Genomic DNA, 12,489 nt, shown 5'->3' on the forward strand with positions numbered 1-12,489 from the left:
ACTGGGGATCAAGCCCACAACCCGGGCATGTGCCCTTGACTGGAATTGAACCCAGGACTCTTCAGTCCACAGGCCGATGCTCTATCCACTGAGCCAAACCAGTCAGGGCTGTGGAACCTTTTTTTTTTTTTAATAAAGACTGAAGACGTTGTTATGGTATTAAAATATGGCTGTTACAATTAAAATTATTACAAGCATACAAAATAATGGATAATTTGTTCACTGGGAGATAATAAATGACAGTGAATACTAAGCACATTACATGATGCTTCCCTAAGAGATACAGACATTAACAGATAATAACAGTAATAATACAGCTAACATTAGTGAGTGCTGTTCTAAGTGGTTTGTGTTAACTCATTTAATCCTCAAAACAAACCTGTGAGGTAGGGACTTCTATCATCCCCTTTTTGCAACTGAGAGACTGAGGCACAAAGAGGGTAAATAACTCTCCTAAAAGTACACAGCTCAGTGGTGGATAGGCTACAAAAGTAAATCAATACATCCTGACCACTGACCCAAACTTTTTTTTCTATTTGATCAAAACAAAAAATAAAATGTCTAAGTGCATCTTACTTTATACCACAGTCATGCTTCTGAAAGACATCTGTGAGTCAGAACCTTAAAAACAGAACCAGATTGAAATGTAAGCTTTGTGAGAATTTGTCAGTGGTGATATTCCTACTGTCCAGGACAGTGCTTGGCATGTAGTAGCTCTTGATAAACATGTGATGAATAAATGCATAAGTAAACAAATGAGAAGAGTCTAATATAGTGCTTTGCAATGAGAACTTGCTCAACCGAGTTTTTATTTTATTTTTTCTCTCTCTTTTTTTTATTGCTTAAAGTATTACAAAGAGTATTACATATGTCTCCTTTTTTTCCCCCCGCCCTTGACAATCCCCCGGCCTCCCCTACCCCCCAGTGTCTTATGTCCATTGGTTATGCTTATATGCATGCATACAAGTCCTTGGGTTGATCTCTTACCCCCCCCCTCCTGCCCCCCAACCCTCCCAGGCCTTCCCGCTCTAGTTCGACAGTCTGTTCGAGGCAGCTTTGCCTCTGTATCTATTTTTGTTCAAAAGTTTATTATGGTCTTTATTATCCATTAATGGGTGAGATCATGTGGTATTTGTCCTTCATTGACTGGCTTATTTCACTTAGCATAATGCTCTCCCGTTCCATCCATGCTGTTGCAAATGGTAAGAGTTCCTTCTTTTTTACAGCAGCATAATATTCCATTGTGTAGATGTACCACAGTTTTCTAATCCATTCATCTACTGATGGGCACTTAGGCTGTTTCCAGATCTTAGCTATGGTGAATTGTGCTGCTATGAACATAGGGGTGCATAGATCCTTTCTGATTGGTGTTTCTGGTTTCTTGGGATATATTCCTAGAAGTGGGATCACAGGGTCAAATGGGAGTTCCATTTTTAGTTTTTTGAGGAAACTCCATACTGTCTTCCAGAGTGGCTGCACCAGTCTGCATTCCCACCAGCAGTGCACGAGTGTTCCTTTTTTTCCACATCCTCTCCAGCACTTGTCATTTGTTGATTTGTTGATGATAGCCATTCTGACAGGTGTGAGATGGTACCTCATTGTTGTTTTGATTTGCATCTCTCTCAACCGAGTTTTTAAAAATGGATTTAAATGAATTTATTTTGTGAATCTATTCTAGAAGAGGGGGAGTTACTTTCTGATTTTTTATTTTCATAAATTCAGATTTTTATATTGTTTGCTTAAAGTGAAGATGAAATGAGAGAGCATTAAAATTTTATGGTGAAAAAGAAATACAAATCAAGGATGCAAAAGCTCATAGAATCCTAGGATTATTGTAGAAAACCTCATTATCAATTTGGGACCCACAATTTTTTGCAATCACAGTAGAGGGGCCAACATGTTGGGACAACAATTCACAATGTCATACTTGAGTCACCTGTCAGAACTCTGGAGAGTTGTGGTCTAGCTATGGAATACTGCAATGTATGTAGGCCACAGAGTCTTGAGAAGACTGCACTGTTTAACTGTTTTAGTATGTTTGGGCTCTGAGAGGCAAGTGAACCAGTTACCATCTGTAGAAAGCTGTTTTAGTAACTAGCCAACTTTTCCAATGGATTTAGTTAAAACAAAGGATAGTATTTATTATTCCCATTATATGGAAGAGGACATCAAGAAAGACCCAAGTTATGACCTAAACAAAGATAGGTCATATTTCCAGGTATTGTGAACATTTCCCTACATTGATTCTCACCAAAAAGTCAAGGGAACACAAGGATCCAGGAAGCTAGTGTTTTCTTTTAGTGAATTTTAATTTCATTTCACTAAATTAGGTGCTATCTACAACATCTTTCTTACACCAGCACCTGAGAGGACAAGGATGACCAGCAGTGAAGCTGAATCCTCTGTGGACTAACCACCTGGGTGGAGTGGTGGCTGCACTGCTGCCCCTACACACTTGCTCCTCCCTACAGCCAGCTTCCCTGGGGGCAGCAATTACATGCCATGTGCACCCTCATGGGGGATACTGTGGGTACGTGGGTAGAGAGTCTTTAGAAAGATGATTGCTTACCCTAAGGACCACATGTCATTTCAAGGAGCTTTAGGGTCATGATTCATTTCAAAGAGGCAAATAAGCAAGACTTCATGAGGGTCAACCATGTCTATCCCATACGCTACAGAACCTTTAGTACTAGTATATTGCCTGGCACACAGTAGGCACTCAGTAAAGCATCCATTGAACGAAGGATTTCTTACTTGCGTCTTCTGTTATACGTCCTGCTGCTACTGAAAGTAAAACACACCCTCCCTACGACTGGTGAAGCTTCTGATGGCAAGAATCCATCACATAGAACTACCTATTGTATGCCACTTACAATATCACACATATTGACACTACCAGAAATCAGTGGACGGACCACTGAACCAAGCCTGTTGGATTCATCAGGTGGACACAGACTGCTTTTTGTTGATTATGAATGCTGGCCCCAGTGTATCAGTTACCTTGGATGCACCTTTTCCCTATTTGGGCTCAGTTGCCTCATTTGTAAAACAGGGATCACAGTACCAACATTCCTCATTCCTCAGAGTTTTTGTGAAGTAAACTCATCATTCACAAGGCCACAGTTTTACTCCAATAGATAACTCATGGATGCTTCAGCCAGTCAGAATAAGAAATAACTGCAATGCAGTGATCATCATATAAAATGGAAATTACTGCTCACAATATTCATACCTATAATTTAAAATAACTGTGACTGTGTGGGATGTAATGATTTCTGTCAATTTTTAGAAGGGGAAGGATTATCTCCTCTCCCCCCCCCCTTTTAAAACTACAGTGCCATTTCATTTAAATTCATTAAACACTTGGGCCGAAGTTTCATTTTAAATTGCCCTGATGTTCATGTTTACTGCTCCTGGAATGCAGCCCAGCCTGTAACCCTTTGGCACAGGAGGAGCTGGTACCTGCCCCTTGCTTACCAGACTAATGGGGACTCAAGGCTGCAGCACCACACATGCTGCATGGCCTGCATTTTGCTGGTCCAACTCCGTGCACAGATCACTGGCAGGAAGGAAGTTCATCCACGTGGCTTCATGGAATTCTGTTACTGTGTCAACTTGCCAATCCATTGTTATCTTTGCACTTTATTCACACTTATGTAAAATGTTGACAACCACATGATAACTCCTTATTTTCAGTTCATATCAGCATACAGGAAGTGCTAAAAATGATTTTAGGTTGCCCTTTTTATTTTGGCAAAGGTCATTCTTATCTGGTGTCATTCACATGTGTAAGACCAATGTACACACATGCATAAAGAGAGAGATGATAAACAATGGAATGGAAGGAAGCAGACAGCCCAACAGGGTCATTAGTTACTGTGAACAACATAAGATTCCCCACATCAGCTATAACACTATCAGTCTAAGTAAATAATTTGTCTGATGACTAAAAATCTGAATAAAGGGGCATTGATTTCTACTCCTAGTCTCTTATTATAAAAGACTGTTAGTGAGGATGGCAGGTGCCTCTAAAATTTTGAGTTTTTATATTAATAAAATAAACACATGATAGGTGAGAGAAGATGCATTCAAAATCACCCAGACAGATAGCAACTTCTAAGCCAGAGCCAGGCTTGAATGTACCCATTAAGCCTAAGGAAGGATGGACCAACCATTGGAGGTCAGTGATGCAGATGTTCCTGCCTAGGGAGAGGGACATTGAGGCTGGGGAGGGTGGATGTCTACATGGAGTGTGCCCTTTGAGTGCCAAAGGGCAGCCTGGGTAAAAACACTAAGATTATATCTAGTCTGCCTTGCTCTACTTTCACACTCATTTAGCAACCTCAGATAATCAATGGGATTTTTCAGCTACATCAATGTCTAGAATGAAGATGCTCTGGATAGCAAATATTGCTTGCTTCATTCATTCATTCACTCATTCAAAAATATTTATTGAGTGTTCACCATGTACCAACCTTGTACTATGCCTTGAGGACACACCAATGAATGAACACAAACCCAAATCCCTGTTTCTAGAAAGCATATATCCTGGTTAGAGATTATTAAAACAAATAAAGTACATATTGTGTTAGATGGTGATAACTGTTATGGTGAAAAATGAAGCAAGGAAAGGGTAAAGAGTGCTCCTGTTGGGACTGCTAATTTAAATATGGAGCCAGGAGGGTCTCACTGACAAGTTGAATGGAAGAAATGTAGGAGGAGGTATGTGAATGTCTGAGGGAAGAGCCAGTGCAAAGGCTTGGAAGCATGGTTGTACTTGGTGTGTCTCAGGAAGACCAGGAAGCAAGAGTGGGAAAGGGGGTTGGAGAGACACTAGGGACTACATTAGAACTTGAACCTCCCCATGGTTGGTCATGGGAATATATATGATTTAGGAATCCAGTGTCTAGTTTATACTGTGCCTCCTTCAGTTTGGCTAGTGTCATCTCCATAAAGCTAAGCCATTCTTGAAGTCTTTGGCATATTAACTTTCTGCCCCTGAAAAATCAAGGACCTGACTTAAGAACTTGGGGCTACTTTATGGTGTTGTTCTTGTAGTGACCAACAATGACCCCGACATTATCACTGTAGATCTTCATAAGTGCTTGAGATGTGAGCTCTGCACTGCACATGCGAGCAGTCCTGATTACTCACTGATGGAAGGTGACTTTCTGAACATGCAGGGTGGGGTTTACATGTAGATAGGGTATCATGGACCTAGAGCTATTGTGATTAAGTTCATTTAAGTGCACTAATGGACTTTAAAATAAAACAAATATGAGCTTGAATCTCAGAATTGACATGAGCTATAGGTCCTTAAGAAAGTTAAATTCTTTGAAGATTTGTTTCTTTCACCATCAAAAGGGTGCTTGTAAGAATTAAATAAGACAAAAAGAGTGGTTATGAGAATTAAGTGAAATAATGACCCCAATGGCAGGTGCTGGTGCTCAGTAACCGTTCCCTTTCTCCTCTCCCCTTTTTCAATGTCTCCTTTGCACTGCAAGCCTCAGGATTGCTGCTCACATTGAATAATATTGAAATCTTAATTAATCATTAATTTTGGCCCTTAGGCTTCCAACAGTGCTCTGGAACAGGGAGCCAGGTTGGTTCAGTAGAGGCCAACACAAACAGCAGTCTGTGCTGCCTTATATTCTACTGAGCTGTGGAGGTTAAATGAACAGTAAGTATAAAACACTCCACATAGTACTTATCCACTCTCCATCCTCATCAAATGTTAATTTTTATTACTTTTATTCTCCTGTAATTTTGGAAAATTGTTATGGAAGTGTATGTGTGTATTAATTATGCTATGAAGAAGTAAAAAACAAAACTAGGTGAGCAACAGTGGCTTGGTTTTTTGATAATGATGGTGAATTTAGAGTCTTTTTCTATTCTTGTATCTGAATATTAGACATACATTGACTGTGAATTGAGTACTGCGATTGTTAGTTTTAGGTGTCAACTTGGCTTGACTATCCAGTTATTAAATAAGATCCTAATCTGGGTGAGAATTCTGTAGTTGAGCTAACATCTGCCATCAGCCCACTTTAAGTAGAGGAGATATCCTCTGTAATGTGGATGGCCTCATCCAATCAGACAGGAGGCCTTTAGAACATAACTGACGTTTCCCTGAGGAAGAAGCTCTGCCTCAAGGCTGCAGCATCACGTCCTGACCAACAAATGCCAGCCTGCTGACCTGCCCTACAGATTCTGCACTGGCCAGCTCCACAATCACAGGCCAATTCCTTGAAAAAAATCTCTTTTTGCATGTGTGTATGGATATATTTATGTATGCATGTTTTGTATATATGTGTGTATGGGTGTATACATATGCATATATATGCTTGCATGTATGTATTTGCATATATATAGCTTCTATCAGCTCTGTTTCTGTCTCTGATTAATACAGGTGCATATGAAGGCTTATTTATTCTTCTTTTTCTTGTCAGTAATTGTTATGATGCCTCACTTACATGATGCAATTGTACTGAAATGAAACTTGAGCAGCTCCAAACTGCATAATCAATTTCTTTCAGCCTCACAATAATTTTTTTTTGGTCGGGCCAGGCAACCTGACCCCGGGGTGGGAGGGTCATCCCTCCACAGGCGGGGCCAGCATAGCCTACCTGTGAGGTTCATGGGGCACATCACCTAGGTTCTAGGTGAACAATAGTATAAATACAATGCCAAGTGAATCCTTTGTCTCTAACATTACAACTATATCAAGAGGCCACCAAGTGGAAACGTGTGATGCTCTCCGGGATGCATTCAGAGCTTCGTTAGGATGTTAATAGGCTGTTGTCTAAGTAAAGACACATTTGTGTAATGAGATAGCACTGCACTTTCTAGAATGAGTGCACAGGAAGACAGTTACCATGAGAACAGATGTCACTGAGAGTGTAAATCTGCTGTGATTTGTTGCTAGTCTGTCCACAATGATATGGAAATAAGCCCCTGCTGAAAAGTAAGATAAGAACTAGGCATCTGAGTTTAGTGCCATTGCTCTCAGCTTAACATTTGCGGTTCCCATCTTCATTTTCTGTTTAAAGTCACTTTCCCCCTTTATTCCTTTCCCTCATTATAAAACCTTCTTCACAGCACAGTCAGAATTTGAACAGAAACATCTTTTATCTCATTTCCAAGTTACAATTTTCTTATTATACATCTTGTCGTAACCAAGCAGCCTTTAAGTGTACTCTTTAGTCATATTTTTAAACTTTGTACAAATTTGATTATCAGATACTTTAAATAAGGGCAGGGGAAATTATGTTTCCAGAAGAGAAATCAACCAGGCACATAATCTAGCACAACCTTGTAAGAACCAGCTTCTACTGGGAAGGCCTTGGGTAGTTGATGAGATACCAGAACCTCCAAATGATAGTTGATGGCCAAAAGGGACTGCTTTTAAGGTGGAAGCAACTTGCATTGTCCATAAAACTCAAGATTGAGCATGGCAAGATACCTGAGCACAGTTAACAGAGCTATGGAAAAATAAAACCACATCCTCAGAAAACCTCTACTTTCCACATCCCCATTTTGTAATTCTTGAAATGTTCTACTTTTTCAGAATTGTTTTCTAATTCTCACCTTGTTTTATTTTTGCTTATCTCTGCAATTTCAATTGGCTTCTCTTTACTTCATTCTTACTTGTTTTCTACACAGTCATTCTTCTAATTTGCTTTCCTTTCCTTTCTACTATGAATTTTATGTATTTCTCTTGCCTCCTCTCCCTGTTCCATTTTTATCTCTTTTTCATATTATTCTTTGAATTTCTTTTCTCTGTTCTTAATTCTTCTACCTCTCTCACTGATCTCTTGTGGCTTTAATCATTGCTGAGTTGCTTTGAAATCACCCAGTGACTGACATTTTCTCCCTGGAAGAGGAGGGATTTGTGACCATGGGAAACTAATTATAAAGACCCAACACATTCAGTTTTCAGTGCAATCCTTGCCTTTCTTTGGCAGTGTTTTTGCATGGAATTAAGGATGGATTGCTTCCTGCAGCTCACACTGGCAGGGACTCTCAGGCCTGACTCAGCCCTGTGAGTGACCTACCAGGTATATCTGAGCCACTGTATTTACACGGATTTCTACAATTTTAAAATTGCCCTTCACTGGGAAAAGCTTACTCAAGTCTGCCTGGAAAACTATGTAGTGCTATTTTGTAATGACCAGAAGTATTTTTCTCCTTGGCCCCTCCATTGCCCTGCCCACTCCATTATTTACTGTATTGAAAAAAGCACTGGAGTGGGCTCCTGGGAGAAGGGGAAGGAGCTTTATCTGGTCTCTGTCAAACTGGACCAGAAGTAAGATCTTTACAAAGGGAAAGACAATAAAACTGATTGGTCCTCAGGACTCTATGATTTTATCATCTTACACTGGGAAATACTTGACTCAGAGATTTCACTTTAGCCTCTTGCAACACCTAACTATGAACGATACAGCTTTTCCATTTCTGAAATTTTACTGCTTCTGATAAATTTAGTGGTGAATTCACTTTACCTTTTTCTGTATTTATGGTAAGTGTTGGGGTAACCTCTGCGGGCAGCAGTCCTGGGTCATCTTTGTCAAAGGATACTTGTGGTCAAAGCCATACCACATTTGGAAGAGCCCAACACTCTCTGCTTTTGTTGTGCTTTTATCCAAGTTACTTGCTTCCTGGGGACAGACAAATAGAAAAAGACATTGAATACATAATCAACATAAAATATTGATATATAATATCAACATTAATATATATAGTTTCACTATAAAAATACATGTCTAAGCAAATGAAATATAACTACATTAAAAACACTTTCCAGGTTGAGGCATTTCCAACTAACAGTAAAGTCGCTGACATGCAAATGAGCTCTGAGACCTTGAGTGTGGATGAGGTATCTGGGTGCAAATCCAACATTTACTTTTCTTAATAATTCCTATTTTATTAAACAGCTAAGAAATTCTACTTTTTGACATCAAATAAAAATGATATTTCTGTCAGATTGCTGTTGTGGGAATTTTGCAGTTCACTTCTGTCAAATTTGGATGGTATTTATTTATGAGTTACCGAAAGGTCAAGACTAAAGGGATGATACAGCCTAATAATTTTTGAACTAATTTTCTTTTTTTTTCTTTTTGATATATCACTACCAAATTCTACTTATGGTTGATTTGTTATCTTTCAGCTTTGAACTGGATATTCCTACAGGTATCTTGGAATCACTGAATGCTCTTGTCTTATTTTTTTTTTTCCCCCAAAAGGCCGCAGTGAAAGGCAGGAAGGAAAGGAATTAAGGACAAAAGAGAAAACATTTGATGGGTGTATATGTGAGAGTAGAGGATGGAAATATGAGAAAAAGAGAAAAAGGTGAAACACTTTTGAACTTTAGAGATATTAGTAGGTGATAATGAACATGGCAGTGTGGTAAGGAGATTCCGTTTTACTTCTTTTGTGTATTGCATTTTACATAGTAAGAGAATTCCAGGCTTCAATCAGTTATAATTATCTCTGTCATTAAAAGTACTTATATCTTAACATGCACTTTGTTGCTTTATTTGGGCCCACAGTTTCCATCCCCAAATTATTTCACGATTTCACAGTCCAGTCATAATAAGAACATTTTAAAAAAATTGTGACCTATGGAAGACAATGGCAATTCACTGGCTGCTCCAAAGCCATCCCTAGATGAATCCAAGTTAATTTCCTTTCATTTTATTTTGTTTACTTTCTGCCGATTCTCAGAGAATTCCACTACTGGTTAGTGATAAGTAGCTGAACACAAAGGTCTGTGCTCTGCTTTCTGATACATGTGGGTCAGCAGATGCTACGGCTCTGTCCCTACATAGAAAACAGGATATGAAAAAGCAAAGTGTGGCTCACTTCTCCTTAGCCATTTATCCTTGGTCTAAAATGGTTGAAGCAGAGACTCACAATAAAATTAAGATCTGATTTTAAACTTTGTACAGTTTCCCAAATAGTGTTCCCTACCAGCCACTGTTCTGCATGATGGTGATGGGGATTGTGCCAGTCATTCAGGAAAATATAGGGACAGATGTATTAAACAGGCTTCTTACCTACGGGACTTCTCAGCATCTTTCATTTATAAATGAACATTGTAAAACTTCGAGAGCGAGGTGTTTCTCAAAGTTGGCCATGGAACCCATTTCCCATCCCAACCCCCACTGTGAGACATCTCTAATCTTTCCATGGACATTAGAGTTCCACAGATCTGTTTTCTGATAGACCTGGAGGGCCATGCCTTATTATCTAGAGTTAGAGTTTATTCATTACTCAGCATGCTTCCCCCAAAAGGAAAGCAAATTGTCTGGCTCAATTTCCATCAGTCCCTGAACATTTCTCTAGCTATTTCTACCTCAACAAATGTGTCAGATTCACAACATCACTGCTGCACATAGTGTCTCATCATCTGGCATCATCTACAAGTTGTTTTAGTTGCCATCTCCCTAGCAGAGGCAGGCACAGATGCTCATCCTAAATTTGACTAGTTTTAAATGCTTTTGGCCAACAGTGGGAGTTCTCTCTCTCTCTCCTCTCTCTTTCTCTCCCCCTTTCCCCTTTCTTTTCTTTAAAAACAAAAAGGACTTTCAGGATTTTATCTATCAACTGGCACAAGTAATTTTTAAAAATATATATTTTTATTAATTTCAGAGAGGAAGGGAGAGGGAGAGATAGATAAAAACATCAATGATGAGAGAGAATCATTAATTGGCTGCCTCCTGCACGCCCCCTACTGGAGATTGAGCCAGGCATATGCCCTTAATCAGAACTGAACCCTGGACCCTTCAGTTCACAGGCCAACACTCTATTCACTAAGCCAAGCCAGCCAGGGCCACAGGTAATTTTTGATAGCTGATAATATCTACTGAAGATAAGATAGTTATTAAAGAAAACTGATAGAAAGGAGTATAAGCAAATTCCTGTTTTTTGTTTGGTTGTTTGTTTTTAAGTAGAGATGGACTGTGCAGGGTGAGTTTGGCTGGCAGTCAGGGCCCAGAGATCTGGCACCCAATCTGCAGCAGCCTAGCGCAATCATGATGGCAGCTATGACAGCCTCAGAGATTGAATGCTCCTTAATCCATAGGCAGCATGCTAGTCACATTATCCAGTCATTAACTTTTCCAGTCATTACTTTTCATTTTCCACAGTGATCCATCAAGGTAGGTTGTGTTATCCCTATTTTACAACTGAGGACCTAAAAAGCTCAGAAAAGGGAAGAGGTGAGCTCAAAGTCACACTTGCAAGTGACAGAACTGGAATTTGAAAGTAGGTTTGCTGGGCTACAAAGATGGTATTCTTTCTGCTAGTACCTCATTCAGCCTTTAAACTCTGGAAAGCACAGCCACAGTATAATAGGCTACTTAGGCTACAGTGTTATTGTCTGTAAAATGAACAGAAAAAAATGGACTGGTTGGTCTCTGAGGTCCTAATCATATGAAAATACTATAATTTTATTAACGAAAACAATGAGAACAACGGCTAATACTTGTTGAACACATACCATGTGCCAGACATTATTCTAAGTGCTTTTCATATATTAACTCTTAATTCTTATAACAATTTAATGAAGTATGTTCTATTATTATTCTCAGTTTACAGAAGAGGCAACTGGGAGCACAGAGAGGTTTTGAAGCACACCTGTGGTCCCTCAGCAGACAAGATTCTTCTCATCTAGATGGGGCCTACGGGGGATAGGTGAGGAGCAAACTAAGCCAAAGAGGTATCCGAACAAAGAGCTAAGTTCAGAATCCTGGGTACTCATGGAGGCTGAGATGGAGCATTCTCCTCACAAGTAGATTAGTGCCTGGCATGGGTGTGTTGTATGTATACATCAATGAGTGGATAGATGAATGAATGAATGAATGAATGAATGAATACCAGTTACAAGTAGAAATTAAGGAACCGGATTGTCAAACTTCACATTCCACTTCTTTCCTTGGGAAAGTTATTTAACTTCTCTGTATACATGTTACTTTTGTGAATATACTTTATAAACTACAAAGAGTTATGCCACATCATTTTATCATCTCTTTCCAACTCCACTCCAATGCCTTTTACATCTAGAACTTATGATTTCAATATATTGTTCTATTAGCTCTCTCTTACTACATAACAAAGTATCCCAAAATTTATTGGCTTAAACGAAGTCTTTATCTTCACAGAGCTTACACTCTAATGGGGGACACTGATAATACAAAGGTAAACTACTACCTACAATAAGTTCAGAGAATGAGAATAATATAGCAGGTAAGAGGATAAGATAAGAACAGAGGAGAGGCTATTGGCTGGTCCAGGCAGGCCTCTCTGAGAAAGTGGCATTTGGTCAGAGGCCTGAACGATATGCAGAAGAGAGCTGTGTGGGATCTTGGAGAAAGCAGTCCCCACAGATGGTTCTGCAAGCATGAAGGCCATGAAGTCATAATGTGATGGAGTGCCTCCTGGGCAGCAAGAAGGCCAGTCTGGCTGGAACGAGTGAGTAAGGTGGAAGTG

At 39.5% G+C, this 12,489-nt stretch overlaps 1 protein-coding gene across 1 annotated transcript in view; it reads right to left on the reverse strand.

Annotated features, from left to right (window-relative positions):
• The window catches only part of SLC9A9 (solute carrier family 9 member A9), a 771,103-nt gene that overhangs the window by 104,351 nt on the left and 654,263 nt on the right, over positions 1-12,489 (reverse strand). The window contains 1 exon segment of the mRNA XM_023751381.1: positions 8,578-8,657. Within this exon segment, the coding sequence (XP_023607149.1) occupies positions 8,578-8,657 (80 nt within the window).

The sequence above is a fragment of the Myotis lucifugus genome, unplaced genomic scaffold (genome assembly GCF_000147115.1).
Source record: "Myotis lucifugus unplaced genomic scaffold, Myoluc2.0 scaffold_21, whole genome shotgun sequence".
Classification (NCBI taxonomy): Eukaryota; Metazoa; Chordata; class Mammalia; order Chiroptera; family Vespertilionidae; genus Myotis; species Myotis lucifugus.